Genomic DNA, 18,818 nt, shown 5'->3' with positions numbered 1-18,818 from the left:
CGTCACTGCTGTGGCGATTAACTATCGTCACTAAACGAATAATTAATTATCGTCATTAAATTATCATAAATTAATTATCGTCATTAAACGAACAATTATCGTCACTGCTGTTTGATCGTTGTTTAAGCAATAATAAGAAGTCATTTTACATGATATTTGACTTAATTATTAAAAAAGTTAAGTTACATTGGATACATGTTTCTTTTCAGTCATGTATCTTGATTTTTTCTACTGAAATTTACAAGGCCCTAATGCGGATACAATATGCCGAAAAAACAAAATAGCAGGCAGCGACGCAAAGTGACTAAAAAAAATAATGCTCTAGGGCCTACAATTCACTTAAAAAAAAATTAAAAAATCTGAAAAGCATCTTCTACTCTATGACTAAGAACTGAAAATAGTACTTTCCTATTAACCGTTACAACCCTGCTAATAATATTGAAATAGACAGATAGTTACTGTTTACATCAATTTGTGGAAGATTCTAGTCCAGATATTGGGTTAGCAATAGAAATCTTATTCTAGGCGTTTTCCTTCCGGAAAATACCCTTTTCCGACGATGGTTGGTCTCCAATCACTTTCAAATTATTAAAAAAGGACTATAACTCTCAATTTCTGATCGAGAGAGCATTCTCCGAAGTTCCTAGGACCATGAGGCGAGGTGGGGATAAGGAAGGGGCAATCCCCCTGCTATACGGAATACATTCAGCTCATTTTAGGCTTAAGGTTACTCTTTACTCTCATAGTAACAGCGCGGACCAGAAATATTCCCAGATTTCAAGGGGGATTAAATATCTAATTCACATTTTTGATGTGTTTTTAAGTCTTTTTGTGCCCCCCCCCCAAAAAAAAAGACGTCCTGGATATAGTCCTGGCAAATATAAATAAATGTTTGCCCTTTTTTGTAGTTAGGGAGGGAGGGAGATACAACAAAGAGTGCGTTTTAATGTCAAAACATCGCAACACTCATTGAACTTTCAGATAAATGCATAATTAGTTCTAAGAAAGCGACGAGGGGAGGTGGAGATAGAAATTTAACATAATCCCAAGAGCCATATCCAGGATATTTGTTTGGGTAGGGGGTTATTTTTTTAAAGGGGGATACAATTTTTTTTTAAATCACCAAAAATGTGAAACTGATACTTAATCCCTCTTGATTTCTGGGAATATTTCTGTTCCATGCTGTTATTAAGAAAGTAAAGAGTAATATTAAACCCAACTCGAAAAGAATCAGTATAGGAGGGGAACCGCCCCTTCCTCATCCCCACTTCCGCCTCATGGTTGAAGAAACTTCCAAGGGTGCTCATTCGATCAGAAATTGAGTTCTTAGTCCCCTTTTTTGCAAGTTAAAAATGATCAGAGACCTACCAGCCATGAGGGGGGGGTATATCAGCCGTCACGGTAGTATAAGCCACTAAGTCCGCTGCAATAGCCGAAGCGAATATGTGTAAGTTGATTTTATGCACAGTTTTTGAAATTTTAAACGTATTAATAATTAATACTGGAGTGCTAAAATCAAATTCAGGCTGAAGCATTGACGACATTTTTATTGTTGGAATAATGGCTGATCATATTAGCAATGTCGCTGAGTTATTTTCGACGACAATAAAGCTACTAGGAGTCCCTATATACAACATAGCACCTATTAACCATATCCTATTATCTATATAGGCCTATCACACTGGTTTACTTAAGATCTGTAAGAATGTAAACTTGATTTTGAATGGCAGATCATTTTTTCTTTCAACTTGAACTTCAACTTCAAACTTACCTTTTTCAACTTTTACATTTTAAAGTTTGAAATCAACAAGTTGAATTTTTTTTTCAATTTTAACCGACCAATCATACACCATATTTTAGGTAGCTATGGCCAAATTGATTTCAGGGAACTTTATAATCCATCACCAAGGGACGGGTATTAATAAATTCAAACAGTTGAAGACTGCTGCAGAAAAAAAAACAACAACAAGAGCATTAATGTGTAGCTAGAGAATAATATAAACATTCTCGTCTCACATGTCCATAAGTTTAATCGAACCCAGGGGGTGTGGTAATGGATATTTCTTGAAGGGGGGGGGTAAAATAAGAAAGAGTACGTTTCATGCGGCTATTTCGTAATTTTTTCAAACGGAGGAAACCTACAGACCAGTCTCGGGAAGAGGACTTTCTTTATCCCTTATATACAGGAATGTAAATGAGTCCCCCAAGAAGGTTAAAGTAATTTATGTGCCTTCACATTGGTTTACAAGAGCTCTTCTAGACACTGGCGCAATTCTGTCAAAATCCGGGGGGGGGATAATATTTTCCCAAATAGAGTGAAAAATGAGCCCTATAGTACCATAAAGCCAAAAATATACTAAAGAACACTGATCTATTTCTCTGGATTTTTGAATTATGCAGGCTTATCTTAATTTTGAAAAGATTTTTGAAAAAAAAACTAAATTCCAGCTGGAGGAGGCGCAAACTGGGATCGGGGGAGGACAAACTGGGGTCTGGAAGGGGCAGTCACCCACCCCCTGCCCTATAGCAAATTACGCTCTGTTTCTAGACAATTTGAAAAATTTTGGCTTTAAATACCAACCCGAAGGTTGAGATCCCCCATCCTACCTATACTCAGGCTACACCAAACGCTGGTCGTGCTCATCTACGATCGCAACTCAGCAAAATAGAAGAATCGAGCTATTCATGAGTAGAAGTAAGAATACTCTCCCTTAAACCTGAATAACCTGTGCCAAAAAAATTTGACTTACAAATGTGGATTGTGAGAATTCACATTTGTGGTTACTTGAGCCGTGGGAATTAGGGTGAATTAAAGAGTTCATTGACCAGTAGCCCTAAGCCTAAAGGGTACAATCAATTTTGGAATGCCTTATCAAATAAGCTAGCATGTCCATAACAATCGGAACTCTTTAACCGATTTTTCAAGTCGCATTATTAATTTAGTTTCAATAAAAGATAATAAATACACGCAGGTAAAGGCAGGTTTCCTAGCACATAGCATCACTTCTGAATTCGGGCTCGTTTATACATAAATTTAAAGTAAAAAAAGAAATTTATTCAATTGAATTAAGGAGCGACATGAAAAGAGCTGAAGTTATCCTGAAAATGTTGTTGTCACCCCTAAATTGACACTCGTGACGCTAAACGGTCATTGCTCTGCGACAACACTTGTAACAAAACATGGAAACAACTGTGTCGTTTCGAAAGTCGATAAAAATAAAATTTTGGTTGACAGTGTTCTTCTATACGTTTTTTGAAAAAGAATTTTTGGTTTTGAGTTTTAACGTTGCTCGTTACTTTTGCTAGAAACAAAAATGTCGTTGCAGTTCATTTTCTGAAAATAGGACATTTCAACGCATTCCTTTTAGGCTTTTACCTATATGTTTAAAAAAAAAGTTAATACTGTACAGTAAAAGTAGGCATAAAATTAAGGATTTTGAAGTTTCTGTTTTTAGTTCGGATTCAGTCTCTTTGAAATAAATTCATCTGTATCTGTCTTTAACTAACGTCTTTAAACTTTGGAGCCAAATAAAGTTAACTTTAAGCCACGGATTCTTGGAATAATGACAAGTATATCGTACACAGTCATTATTTTACCGTGCGCATTATTTATGAGTGCGCACTCATTTCTCATTATTTTTGTCTTTGCCTAGCTCTCAAATAATTTATATTTCAAGAAATCTCTAAAAAATGTAAAACATAAAACATTCATACATTTTTGACATGATAGTTCATGTGGTAAGTACATTTTTGACGTGATAGTTCATGTGGTAAGTACATTTTTGACATGATAGTTCATGTGGTAAGCACATTTTTGACATGATAGTTCATGTGGTAAGTACAGAGGAGTCAATTGAGAGGAGCAGGGTGAGAACCAGATGGACCAGGTCTTCGATGCGCTCCCCCTTGATTTTGAAAAATATCTTTTTCATATTGTCATTCAGAAATACCTTGTTTAGTATTTTCATTGGATGAAGCAAAAAAAAGCAACATAGTTACCCCCATAAATTTTGAAAAATACATTCCCCCTTCTTCAACAATTTCGTGAATTGGTGCTTTTTCGTAAGTATTTTATTAGCTTGTTCAATCGTTCTCTCAGAACCTCTAAGACCCTTCAGCATAAAGCTAAGGTTTTTTTGCAACCTGGACACACAAAGCGTCTTTTGATTTATTTCTATTTTCTCTCCATCATAGTTTAACCCTAACTTACCCTCAACACTCCCTGAAATTTTTAACTTGATCAACCAAGTCATTCGAGAAATATTGCATATATTGTATTTTTTTTACTTTGCTACTTAGACGTGAACAAATTCAAATTATAATTGGGACATATAGTATAAAAGACTTTTAGGTGGTTCGTAAATATAACATTTTTACCCCCCCTCCCCACATAAAATCTGAAGTCCCCTTGCCATCCCACATTTCCTGTAAATTTGAACTACGTCTCCCAAGCGATTCCCCAAATTTTTCAGATATGTTATTTTGACAGCTTGGATACGCATAGTTTCTTATGATTTACCTCTGCCACTACCCTAAACCAAATTTGAGATTTAACGGACTCCCGAACACCCCTGAAAGTTTCAATTCGATCTTAAGCTGTTCCTAAGATATTACAGGTACCCCCTATTTGGTGGACATTCTTCGCCCAAGGCCTTTAGAATACGAGTTTCAAGCCAATCGAAAAGAGTGCGAGGGCCATACCTCCAACCTTTTTTTTCAGATATGAAAGCTCCCTTCGCCCGGGAACTTTGGGGTGTAAAACAGTGTCAAGCCGTTCGGAGAAAATTTTGTTTTTTGGCCCTTTTGAATGCATCAATGATTTCCAAATGAATTCGTTTGGCCTGTTATAAGGCCTGTTTGGTCGGTGCCTGCTTAGTCAAACTGCATTCCTGCATCAACAATTTCCATAATGAATTCGTTTTGCCTGTTATTAGTCAAACCTACTCTCAAAAGATTTCCACAAATAAAAAAGAAGCAGCAACTCATGTTTTGCTTTAGCTTCTTTCAACGTAAGGGATGATCCAACCACGAATAGTCAAAATATTTTCAGCTTCTAAAAAGCTGGAAAAATTTATCCCAAAATCAATTTAGGGGCACAACCATTACAGACTCCTGAAGATGATTTTGAGTCATATTCAAGTGGCCAAACCTATGTTTACCCTAATGGACATGGTAAAGAACACCTTTCACATCTTTTAAATTACTAGATTAGTTGTAACCCAATAGATCTCTAAAAAGAAATTAAATAAAAAAACTAGTTTTTTTAACTGAAAGTAAGGAGCGACATTAAAACTTAAAACGAACAGAAATTACTCCGTATATGAAATGGGTTTTTCCCTCCGCAATCCCTCGCTCTTTACGCTAAAGTTTGACTCTTTGCCACAATTCTTATTTTTAAAACAATTAAAAACTTTAGCGTAAAGAACGAGGGATTGCGAAGGGGAAAACTCGTTTCATATACGGAGTAATTTCTGTTCGTTTTAAGTTTTAATGTCGCTCCTTACTTTCAGTTAAAAAAACTAGTTTTTTTTTTATTTAATTTCTGAACGTTTTTGAATTAATGCATGTTTGATTTTGGCTCTCTGCACATAAAGTATTAAAATAAAATTTGCATTCTAATTCTTTTTTGGCTAAATGGCTTTCTCTTAATTTTGATCAGACGATTTTAAGAAATAAGGGGTGACAAAGGAGGCGTAGTTGCCCTCCAATTTTTCGGTTACTTAAAAAGGCAACTAGAACTTTTAATTTTTAACGAACGTCTTTATTAGTAAAAAAAAAATATACGTAACTTGAGAATTAACTTACGTAGCAAACTTTTATATTCTTATATTTTTATAATGTATGAGGGGGTTTGTCCCCTCGTTAATACCTCGCTCTTTATACTAAATCTTAAGTTTTGTCCCAATACTTTAAGAATGACCCCTGAATCAGAGAGGCCGTAGAATAAGTAGTTGACATTACTAAAAATACTTTAGCATAAAGAGCGATGTACTTATCTCCTCCTAAATACCTTGCTCTTTATGCTAAAGTATTTTTAGAGCCCCTCATATGCTTAATAATCTCTGTTCGTCTTAAGTTTTAATGCCACTCCTTACTTTCAATTGAAAAACTTTTTCATGTTTATTTTTTCATTGTTTTTTTTTTTATAGTAACGTTAGAAAATCCTGCGCCCTTTTCATTGAGTTTCTCTTCCCCCATGACATATTCTCCAAGGAAAGATCCTCCCGCATAGCCCCTCCCCTCAACCCAACATCCAAACCAAAAGAATCCCCCTGAAAACGTCTGTACACTTCCCAATAACCATTACTGTATGTAAACACTGGTAAAACTTTGTAACTTGCAGCCCCTCCCCCAGGGACTGTGGGGGAGTAAGTCATCCCCAAAGACATAGTTTTATGGTTTTCGACTATGCGGAACAAAGTGGCTATCTCAAAATTTTGATCCGTTGACTTTGGGGAAAAATGAGCGTGGGAGGGGGCCTAGGTGCCCTCCAATGTTTTTGGTCACTTAAAAAGGGCTCTAGAACTTTTCAAAAAACAAATAAACACGCACCCGTGATCTGTCTTCTGGCAAAAAATACGAAATTCCACATTTTTGTAGATAGGAGCTTGAAATTTTTCCTATAGGGTTATCTGATACGCTGAACATGATGGTGTGATTTTTACTAAGATTATATGACTTTTAGGGGTCTTTCCCTCTATTTTCCGAAATAAGGTATATTTTTTCAGGCTCTTAACTTTTGATGACAAAGACTAAATTTGATGAAACTTATATATTTAAAATCAGCATGGAATTCCGATTCTTTTGATGTATCTTTTAGCATCGAATTTCTAATTTTTAGAGTTTCGTTTACTATTGAGCCGGGTCAATCCTTACTACAGTTCGTTACCACGAACTGTTTGACAGGTTAAAGTTTGTAACTTACAACCCCTCTCACGGGGACTGCGGGGGAGTAAGTCGTCCCCAAAGACATAGTTAATAGGTTTTCGACTATGGTGAATAAAATAACTATTTCAGAATTTTGATCCGGTGACTTTGGGGAAAAAATGAGCGTGGGAGGGGGCCTAGGTGCCCCCCAATTTTTTTGGTCACTTAAAAAGGGCACTAGAACTTTTAATTTCCATTAGAATGAGCCCTTTCGCGAGATTCTAGGACCACTGAGTCGATACGATCACCCCTGAAAAAAAATAAAATAAAAATAAACATACATCCGTGATTTGTCTTCTGGCAAAAAATAGTAAGTTCCACATTTTTGTAGATAGGGACTTGAAACTTCTACGGTAGGGTTCTCTGATACGCTGAATCTGATGTTGTGATTTTCGTTAAGATCATATGACTTTTAGGGTGTGTTTCCCCCTATTTTCTAAAATGAGGCAAATTTTCTCAGGCTCGTAACTTTTGATGGGTAAGACTATTCTTGATGAAACTTATATATTTAAAATCAACATTAAAATGCGATTCTTTTGATGTAACTATTTGTATCAAAATTCCATTTTTTTAGAATTTCGGTTACTATTGAGCCGGGTTGCTCCTTACTACAGTTTGTTAAAAGCGAACTGTTTGATATTGTGAGACACAAACAGCTATGCTAAAGGTTACATGAAAGTGCAATATATATATATATATATATATATATATATATATATATATATATATATATATATATATATATATATATATATATATATATATATATATATATATATATATATATATATATATATATATATATATATATATATATATATATATATATATATATATATATATATATATATATATATATATATATATACATATATATATATGTTTGTGTGTGTTTATTTAAAAGTTAAAAATTTGATTAAAAATTTAGTATGCAGAGGGGCCTGCCAGAAAAAATTCCAATCGGTCCTCGCGCCTAGTCGATCTGGCCCTAAAAATAAGAATTTTATTTGCATATAGCTTGGGACTGGTTGAGGCACCATTAGGGAGGGAGATGGGGGAACAATTGTCATGGTAGCAATCATTATATTTGGAATAGAGGCATTGATTGGGAAACCACTGGTACTACTTTTATTTATTATTTACTAGCATTTTCTTCACACGCGGAATATTAGTGCATGTTTACCTGCGGAATATTGGTGCCTCTTTCAAAATATGAATAATAACCAATATCACTGCCGTCGAAATTGCGTTCCATCCCCCTCCCTAATATTACGAGTTAGCCAAGGTCTACAGGCTTAGGCTATACAGAACATTCGTTATTTTTTTCTGTCGTTGTTCGACATTAATGAACTAACTGTCCATCTTAAATGAGCCAGAAAAATAAAATAGGCCAGAAACTGGTATAGCCACTCTCCAGAAGTAGATATACTAGAACAAAAGGAGAGACATTTTTAGCTTTCCAGTTTCACGTTAATTTTGACGCTTTTTTTCATGTTTTATCAACCCATCCTCAACCCCCCTCTAATAATCTCGCATTGTCTCTAGGCTTAGATTACTTTTAAAGATATGGGTGTTATAAAAGTGAAACCTTGCAAAATAGATCTTCTGCTTAATTGAAGTACAACAAAATTGTTTTCAGCTTCATAACTTTGCTCAATTCCATTTAATAAGGTTTTAAAGATATGCAAATACCTTCCCTAAATTTTGAAAAAAAAAACATTGAAATTGCTCAAAATTCTACTCAAATAACAGGAATTGCATTTTCAAAACTAAAGGTAGAGAAAAAGCAACTAGTAACTGAAAATTAAGGTAAAATGCTGTTTTGTCAAAATTTGAAGAGGTATATAATTTTAACATTGACCTTTCATGTAGACAAATTTCAGGGCCCTCTACAGGGAGAAGGAGTGGAGGTGGGTACTTGAAAATACCTTCCCGGGACATACTTTAGCCTGTAGACCCATCCCTGAAAGTTTCATTTTCCTAACCTAAACCCTTTCCGAGATAGCAAGAAGTCAATTAACTAGAATTCTACCCAATATTTAAATCAAATGCTTAGTTGGTATTTTGGCTAGGTAAAAATAGGTTTGTTCAGGTTACGCATTTAAAATATGCTATGCTTTACACCACCACCACCCCTAATGTGCAAATATAAAGTCCAAATTTGTTTCTAAACTATTATAGGCCTAGGCTATTTTTATCTTGCTTAGGTAAATTTCATTAGCATTAACCAAACTTCACTTCTCAAGTGTCCATCGTATAATAGGCTACTTAAATATCTAAGTCTATATCCGGCCCAATCAGGGGAGGGGTTGGGATGCAATTGTGACAACAACAACTACATTTTGAAAGACTAGGCTTATGAATTTAAATCTAATTTTATGCTTTCTTTTTTCCACTTATTTCTGCCCTATAGTAAACATTGGCCAAACATAGGCTAGGCGGGCTCCAACTTAGGCCTACTTGTATGGTCTTAAAAATAGCATATATGAAATTCTTTACAAAAAAATGTAAAATTAAATTCAAGGAGAGGAGGAAGGGAGGAGAGTAATCTCAGTTTTCTTTGGTTGGCTCTGCCCGGTTTATGCTTGGTGCCGACGATAAGGCCTGAGGAAATTAGGAATATAGGCAAGGATAAGTACCATTGAGCTTGTCTGCCGCTTGTTTCACTGCGTTTGCATCATTAAGTTCCACAAATGCATATCCACCTCTCTTAATCAATACTGATGAACATGTGAAATTATTCTCCTCTAGTAAATCTCGTATTGCCTTTTCATCAGCTCCAGTAGGCAAGTTGCCCATATACAATTTTGAACCCATTTCAAGATCACAATTCTCTACAACAAGAAATTCTACTACTGTTAGGCCTAAAGGTTTTTAAGGTGATTGAGGGGAACATCCTCGCCCGCTTCATTTTATTGGTTAGAATTCGATGATGACGTAAATAGGCCTGCTAGCATTAATACTATTATTTGGCTCACAACAAATTCTTTTTCGGAATGAATAGGGGATTTCGGTCGTAAAACGTGATGATATTTGATATTGATACCAATACTAGTACTGACACCGAATTCAAAATGAAACAACATTAACTACGATAATTTCTTTGCTGCATATAGGAATTATGTAGAAAAGGATGGGCTCTATGTCACCGGATGACGAGTAGAAAACAGTTACATGTATCTAAGAGACAGCGCCCCAGCGTTGACAACGAGGTGCAATTGTGTTGCATTTGGTACAATTTAGAGGCTATGGTACAATGCTCTACATTTGGGTAAATTTAGTTTCACTTGCTTATTTCTGACTCAGCTATGTGTTCAAGTTTTTGTCCATCGAAAATTTTCTTTGATTACAGAAAATTTTCGATATACTGTTCGGACGGTACAAATTATTGTGGCACAATTTTAGTCGGAAAAATGGTACAGTTCATTTCAAAACGTTGGCAATGCTTCAGTTTACAATCTCTTTGTCTTGTACACACACAGGTCGGATGGAAGGAGGCATGGCCATGTCGCAGGGCGGTTACTCGGTTAGACCCCCCTCCCCCGAAAAATGTGTCCGTATCTTACAAAATTAAAAAAAAGCACGTAAACAATTTTTTGCGTACAGGCACCTTGATAATCACTTTTTTGTAATCCCATCCCTAAATCCTAGATACGGTACTGGGGAGGATGCTGAGGAACTCTCCTGTGGAATGGATTCCTAATTGCGTTAAACGCCATATTTTTCAACCTTCCTCGGTGAATCTGTGAGCGTATAAGGAGAGGTTCTTCGGCCCAGCCTTAGGGGAACTCATCTTATACCTCCTATGCGAGTACACATTCCACTGCATAGGATTTTTTTTTTCTCTAAAAATCGCCCAAAAGCCTAGGCACGTCTGATGGGATGGGGCTTTGGGTTCAGAGCCTCCCCAAACTCCATATTTTTGTTCTGTATTTCTATTCCAGCCCTGCTTTTGAGAGATTCCAATTTATTTCAGGCGGAAAAGGCGCACCCAAGAAAAATAGTGTTCACTGCAACTATTTAAAGGCCACGACCAATTCCGAGCATGAAAAATGTATATTTAACATTTAATTTTGTGCTTCCAAATTTTGATTATTTTGGCATTGAAAACAGACACGTCAGCAAAATAATCTATATTAAGCCAGACGCAAACTACTGATCTTTTCTTCTTTCTTTTTTTAAATGAAACATTGCAGTATATATGAACAGGTTATAAATTAAAGCCTATATAAAAAGTAATTTTTTTAGGCTTAGATGTGGAGTCCAGTTTATACTTCAGTGTAAGACATTAATCCCCAATCCCCACATGAGTTAAGACCAGGTAATTACCTTCCCTCTTAGAAGACAAAAGTCCAAAGTTTTGCATCATCCGGGAAAAAAGACTTACCTAGGTAGACAAAAATTTAGAAGCCTGCCCTACCTGTTTCTAGTTCCTAGAAAGTAATTTCTTTTTTCTTTTTCTTTTGTTAATACCAAAAAAGCTAAAGAAAACAAGCGGGATAAAACTAAAATAATATCTCGCTTTTCTGATCAGTAATATTTACAATTTTTCTTTTTTTTCTATTTTAGTTCTTTATTGCTACTTTTTCCCCGTCCTATTTCATTCTTTTCAAATTCCTACATTTTACTCTTCTATTATTTACTACTTGTGTTGTTTATTTTATTAGGAATATATACTACTTTTCTATGTTTTTATTTTATTTACGTATTACAACTTTTTCGTTTGTATCGTTTACTACTTTTTTTTCTATTTTATTTATATATTACTACTTTTCTTTTCTATTCTATTTGGTAATTGTGTATTATTTGGTACAAACTCAAGAATGTGGATCTACAGATAAGACAATAACCGGATTTTACCTGTCACTATCCGAAGAAAATTAACTTAGGCTCGGGTGAAATCTACGTTGTAGGTGTATTTTTATTAAATATTTAATATAAAGACATGGTATATTGATTGGGCTAGGTTATATTAGGTGTTTAATATAATGCATTCTGTGCGGCCACCCCCCCCCCCCCCACATCACCATAATTCCTTGCTGCATTTTTCATAATTTTTTTTTTTTACTAAATTGTTGTATTTTCATCATATTTTGATATAATTCATTACGATTAACCAAAATTCACTTCTCGAGAGTGTATTGGATAATGCACAAGTACCTTCTATTTATTTTTTTTTTTTTTGCCTTTCTATAGTTTTTGCTTTTCTATTATTTACAACTTCTCTATTTTATTTTAATAGGAATATGTGCAACTTTTCTAGGAATGTTTTACTACTTTTCTATGTCTTTTCTATACCTAGATAGCCCAAATCCGTAACAATAGAAAAAAAAGCTGTAAACGACGATGTCCTTCAAAGTTTCGAATGACGACCCAATAAAATGCTGAATATTCGTATTCTGCACAAAAACAAGCAAACTATATTTGCCCTGATTCAAGGAATCACTTTAAAATTACGACTTGTGTTTTACAATCAGACAGTTCGTGGTAACAAACTGTATTAAGGAGCAACCTGGCTCAATAGTAACTGAAACACTAAAAAAACGGAATTTTGATACCAATATATACATCAAAAGAATAGGAATTTTATGCTGTTTTTTATATAAAAGTTTCATCAAGTTTAGTCTTACCAACAAAAGTTACAAGCCTAAGAAATTGGCCTTATTTTCAAAAAAGGGGGAAACATCTCCTAATAGTCACAGAATCTTAATGAAAATTATACCATCAAATTCAGCGTATCAGAGAACGCTACTGTAGAGGTTTCAAGTACCTATTTGCAGAAATGTAGAATTGTGTATTTTTCTTTTTTTTTTTGCTAGAAGAAAGATCACGGATGCGTGTTTATTTGTTTATCTGTTGTTTTTTTTTACCAGGGGTGATCGTATCGACTCAGTGGTCCTAGAATATCGCAAGAGGGCTCATTTTAACGAAAATTAGAAGTTCTAGTGCCTTTTTGAAGTTACCCAAAAAATTGGAGGGCCACTAGGCCCCCTCCCACGCTCATTTCTTCCAAAAGTCACCGGATCAAAATTTTGAGATGGCCATTTTGTTCAGCATAGTCGGAAAATCTAACAACTATGTCTTTGAGGACGACTTAATCCCCCACAGCCCCCAAGGGAAGGGCTACAAGTTATGAACTTAGCCCATTGTTTACATATAGTATTGATTATTGGGAAGTACACTGACGTTTTCAGGGGGATTTTTTCTGGTGGTGGGGGGTCGGGGAGAGGGGGTTACGTGAGAGGATCTTTCATGGAGGAACTTATCATGGGGGATGAGAATTTTCATGAAGGAGACGCTGGATTTTCCGACGTTAAGAAAATAAAGAGAATTAAATAAAAAAGCAAGTTTTTTAACTTAAATTAAGGAGCAACATTAAAATTTAAAACGAACAGAAATTAGTACGTGTATGAGGGGGTTCGTCCCTCCTCAATACCCCACTCTTTACGCTAAATTATTTTTAGTAATTTCAAAAGAGCTGTTTATTCTTATTAAACGGACTTCGTGATTCAGGGGTCATTCTTAAAGAATTGGAACACAATACAAACTATAGTGTAAAGGGCAAACCCCCTCATATACGTAATAAAAATATGCGAATATAGAAGTTTGTTACTTAAGTTACGTATATTTAATACTAATAAAAACGTTCTTGAATAAAATTAAAAAGTTCTAGTGGCCTCTTTGAGTAACCGAAAAAATTAGAAGGCAACTAGGCCCCCTTCCCGCCCCTTTTTCTCAAAATCGTCCGATCAAACCTTTGAGAAAGCCATTTAGCCAAAAAAATTAATATGCAAATTTCGTTTCAATTATTCATCTGCATTAATTCAAAAACGTTCAGAAATTAAATAAAAAACAGGTTTTTTAACTGAAAGTAAGGAGCAGCATTAAAAGATAAAGGGAACAGAAATTATTATGTATATGAGGGAATTTGTCCCCTCCTCAATGCCTCACTCTTTACGCTAAAGTATTTTAAGTAATTTCAAAAGAGCTATTTAATCTAATTAAATGACCTTGGTGGTTCAGGGGTCATTCTCAAAAAATTGGAGCAAAACTCGGACTTTATTGTAAAGAGCGAGGTATCGACAAGGGGACGAACACCCTTATAAACGTAATAAAAATTTACAAATATAGAAGTCCTTTACGTAAGTTAATTTTTAAGTTACGAATAATTATTACTAATAAAAACGCTCGTAAATGAAAATAAAGGTTCCAGTGGCATTGCTATATAACCAAAAAAAATGGAGGGCAACTAATCCCCTTCCCAAAACCCTTTTTTCTCAAAATCGTCTGATCGAAACTTTGAGAAAGCCATTTAGCCAAAAAAGTAAAATTAATATGCAAATTTCGTTTTAATTACTCATGTACGGTGAGCCAAAATCAAAACCTGCATTAATTCAAAACGTTCAGAAATTAAATATATGAAAAACAAGTTTCGTTTACTGAAAGTAAGGAGCGACATTAAAACTTAAAACAGACAGAAACTATCCCATGTATGAAAGGGACTGTCCCTTTCTCAACGCCCCGCTCTTTCCGCTAAAGTTTGACTCATCCTCACAACTATACTTTTTAAAACAATAAAAATCTTTGGCGTAAAGAGCGGGGCGTTGAGGAGGGGACAGTCGTCCTCAGTGCTCAAAAAAAAGAAAAACAAACAACAACAAAATATAGCCTTTCGAAGTGAATTGTGCAAAAGGAGAAAAGATACCAGTATCTTGGTTTAGATACTGGTATCTTTTCTCCTCTTGCACAGATTTTGTTGTTGTATTTTTTCTTCTTTTTTTTTGAGCACTGAGGATGACTTGGCGGAGGTCCTTGCCGAAAAATTTGCTTAATTTTTGTCTTCATATTTTGCTACTGGCTGAAAAATCCTCGTTTTCTGACCTATTTGCTATTGTTTTTTCATTTGTTATATCCTTTCCTTTCGTGGTTTCGTGCGTCCTGAAGTATAAAGAAGTACATCCAACACTTGAATTGGCCAAAAAGCGCAAAAAAGTATACAGAAATCACCCGTTCGTTAATATTCAAATGAAGCGCTGAACTTTCAGAAAGCCTCTAAGATCTACAAGTGCGCTAATGTTCCGGTTTCCATTAGTTAAACAACTTCAATTTACAAAAGGCTTCTCGAAAAGAGTCGGTTACAAACTGTCCTTTTCTGATGAATCAGTCTCTGAAATAAACATTGCTGTGGAGTTTAAACTTAAGGCAAGGCAAGACACTTTTTCCACAAAAGTGGTTGAGTTTCTTGTGGTCCCAAAGCTGTTGGATTTCAAACCTATTATTCCTACTGCAAACAAGAGCTAAGAGCTCATATGGCACTTGTGACGAGGCATGAAGAGCTAAGAGCCAAGAGATCATACGGTATGAGCTCTAACAAAATTCTATGAATCAATAGATTGATTTAAAAGGAAAATAAGAGGCTTAATGCCGGTCAGGATTTAAAATAAGAGCTCTGAGTCACGATGTCCTTCTAAATATCAAAATTCATTAAGATCCGATCACCCAGTCGTATGTAATAAATGCCTAATTTTTCCTCTCCCTTTAGCCCCCCATATCGTCGAATCTGGGAAAACAACTTTATCAAGTCAATTTGTGCAGCTCCCTGACACGCCTACAAATTTTCATCGTCCTAGCACGTCCAGAAGCACCAAACTCGCCAAATCACTGAACCCCTCTCCCCAACTCCCCCAAAGAGAGCGAATCCAGTACGGTTCCGTCGATCACGTATCAAGGACATTTCCTTATTCTATTCACCAAGCTTCATCCCGATTCCTCCACTCAAAGTGTTTTCCAAGATTTCCCCCCTCCAACTCCCCCCAATGTCAAAAGATCTGGTCGGTATTTGAAATAAGAGCTCTGAGACATGAATTCTTTCTAAATATCAAATTTCATTAGGATCCGATCACCTATTCGTAAGATAAAAATAACCCAATTTTAACGTTTTCCAAGAATTCCGGTTTCCCCCTCCAATCCCCCCAATGTCACAGGATCTGGTCAGAATTTAAAATTAGAGCTTTAAAGCATAAGATCCTTCTAAATATCAAATTTCATTAAGATCTGGTCACCCTTTCGTAAGTTACAAATACCTCAATTTTCAAAATTACCCCCCCCCCAACTCCACCAAAGAGAGCAGATCCGGTCCGGTTATGTCAGTCACGTATCTTAGACAGGTTTTTATTCTTCCCATCCAGTTTCGTCCTGATCTCATCGCTTTAAGTATTTTCAAAGATTTCCGGTACCCCCAACTGCCCCCCCCCCCGAGTTACGCTGGATCCGGTTGAGATTTAAAGTAAGAGATCTGAGTTGCGAGGTCCTTCTAAATATGAAATTTCATTAAAATCCGATAACTCCTTCGTAAGTTGAAAATACGTCATTTTTTTCTAATTTTTCAGAATTAACCCCCCTCCAATCTAAGCCTTTTCCATCATTTTAGATTCCTTTAATTGACGCTTTAAATTGACGCTTCATTCATTTTTCTAGCTACCATACATTCAGCTACACAAAAACTGATTTTTTCAACTACATTTTCCTCGTAATTCTAAAAAGTGCGGTTACGACATTGTGGCTTTCACAAGGCGAATTGTGGCCCTGCTTTGTGGAGTAAGCAATCTTTTAGTCTTTTGGTCTCGGATGATCAAAAATATTCAAAGCTCAGTGCTCCTTTTAGCGTGGGATAAACAGGATCGCTATACATCCTACTACTATTAACAACTCCCCACAGCACCAAGCCACCTGAGGCCAACACAGCTACGCACGCTCCTTCTAATCTATACAAAGCCTAACTCTTTACACCCTCCCAGGAAGTTCCTATTTCCTTCAAATCTTATTTTTATGACATTCTTCCACCCCAACCGCAGACGACCTTCTTTCCGTTCAGCCCTAGACTCTTCGAAGAAAACGACAATCTTTGGCAATCCACCATACTTCATCTGCAGAACATGCCCTACCCATCTCAACCTTTGTCTCATTATATCCTTAGAAAGCAGGATTGAATCCCATTTTTCATACAGCCTAAGGTTTGAAATACGATCAGTCAGCCGGGTACCCAGAACAATCCACAGGCAATTTCTCTGGAAAACATCTAGTAAATCTTCATCTGCTTTTCGGAGGGCCCATACTTCAGAGTCATACTTGACAACCGTCATCACTGAAGCTTTCAATATTCTAGTCTTGACTTGCACATTTATCTTCCTATTCTTCCAGACTTTTTTTAACTGTGAAAAGACACCCTAAGCCTTGTTAACTTGTTAACTAGTAACTCAGGCACTTCTCAATTTTTAACCTAAGAGTGAAAATTTGGTCGACACACCCTCTACCTTTTCCAAAACCACACTATTTTTCTTTTAAAACTTTGTCAACATCATCTCTCAGCGTAACAAGTATCATATTACCAAGTAATTTGCTACCTACAGAGACCAGACTAGTCCTTGGATAATTATCACCCTCATTCTTCTCAGCTTTCTTATGCAATGGTTTAATTAATTTTTTTTCTAAAATCGCTAAGTATTTCCCCTTTTTCAAAAATCATTTTCACAATCTTCAGTAGGCCTAACTTATTTCTAACTTCAGAGCCGCCATATTTAAGAAACTCATTTACCACACTATCAGCACCTGAAGCCTTATTATTTTGTAATCCTTTTAGTACTGTTGTCAATCCTTCTTCACAAAACAAATCTTCCTTCACATCCAAGGTATCACAAACTTTTTCATTTTCCTCTATATCTTTCCCTGCAACTCTATCTCGGTTTAGCACATTCTCAAAATATCCTGCCCATTTCTCTTTAACCCTTACCTTGTCACTAATTGTGGCCCCGTTCCTATCTTTAACTGGGACAGGTCCAGACTGACTACTCACTCTCAATTTACTAACATGCCATTACAATATTTTTGCTATTATCCCGTCTAGCTACATCTTCCAGACCCTCGGCAATTTTATCTATGCCTCCATTTCACATCTCTTTAATTTATGTTTTAAAGCTTCTTCCACTTTTTTTTTACATTCCTTTTGTTTTCATATGATCTATCATTCAGATATTTCTTGTACAATGCCCTTCTGATCTCGATTAAACATAACGCTTTTTCACTAATATTCCTAGCTGCAGTCCTAACTTTCTTCCCCAAGACACCATCAGCGACTTCACAAATTGTTTTCCTAAAGTTATTCCAGCCATCTTCCGCATCGTCAAATTTTAAACTCTCCAGTTTAGTATTCAACTGTTTCTGGAAAGTTTCTCTCAAATTCTTTTTCTGGAGTCTACCAACATCGTGACTTCCCGGGAGGTAGTCACACTTCCGAAATTTCAGCTTTAAATTAACCCTAGACACTACCAGATGGTGATCTTTACTGTTAACATCAATAACAGCACTCTCATATACCCTAGTATCTGGCATTGATCCTGCCAGTTTTCGGTTTACAATAACATAATCAATAAGGTTTGCAGTCTTACCATCATGTGAATACCATGTTAACTTATGGGCCATTTTATTACAAAACACCATATTCGTTATTACTAGACTGTTATACCTACCAAATTGCAACAGTCTGTAGCCATTGCTGTTTTCTTTTCCTACACCAAATTTACCTAGATTAGGATGCCATCTATAACTATTTCTAACTCCCATATTACTAACTGGGACCCTGCCTATTTGGTCCTGTAACTGTAAGTAAAATTCATCTCAGTCACTAGTATCTCCATCAGTCGGTTTGACAGGGGCATATACTACTAGAACTGATACCCTAAGCTTTTTAGTCATAAAATGAGCGATTAGTATTCTATTATTAGTGCTCTCCCACCCTAAACCAGACTCAGCAACTTCCTTATTCATCATGAGCCCTACTCCCTGTTTATGTACCCCATCCTTCCTGCCTGAGAAAACAAATTTTATACCTAATT

General features: G+C 35.8%; 1 protein-coding gene across 1 annotated transcript in view; it reads right to left on the bottom strand.

Moving 5' to 3' along the window:
* The window catches only part of LOC136028097 (insulin-like growth factor 2 mRNA-binding protein 3-B), a 165,892-nt gene extending 153,955 nt beyond the window's left edge, over positions 1-11,937 (bottom strand). The window contains exon 1 of the mRNA XM_065705721.1: positions 9,567-11,937. Coding sequence (XP_065561793.1) covers positions 9,567-9,744 — 178 coding nt within the window. The 5' untranslated portion in view covers positions 9,745-11,937. The remainder of the gene's footprint in view (positions 1-9,566) is intronic.
* Between the last annotated feature and the right edge of the window lie 6,881 nt (positions 11,938-18,818).

This window comes from Artemia franciscana, chromosome 6 (genome assembly GCF_032884065.1).
Source record: "Artemia franciscana chromosome 6, ASM3288406v1, whole genome shotgun sequence".
NCBI lineage: Eukaryota > Metazoa > Arthropoda > Branchiopoda > Anostraca > Artemiidae > Artemia > Artemia franciscana.
This window is presented reverse-complemented; position numbering and strand designations above follow the sequence as displayed.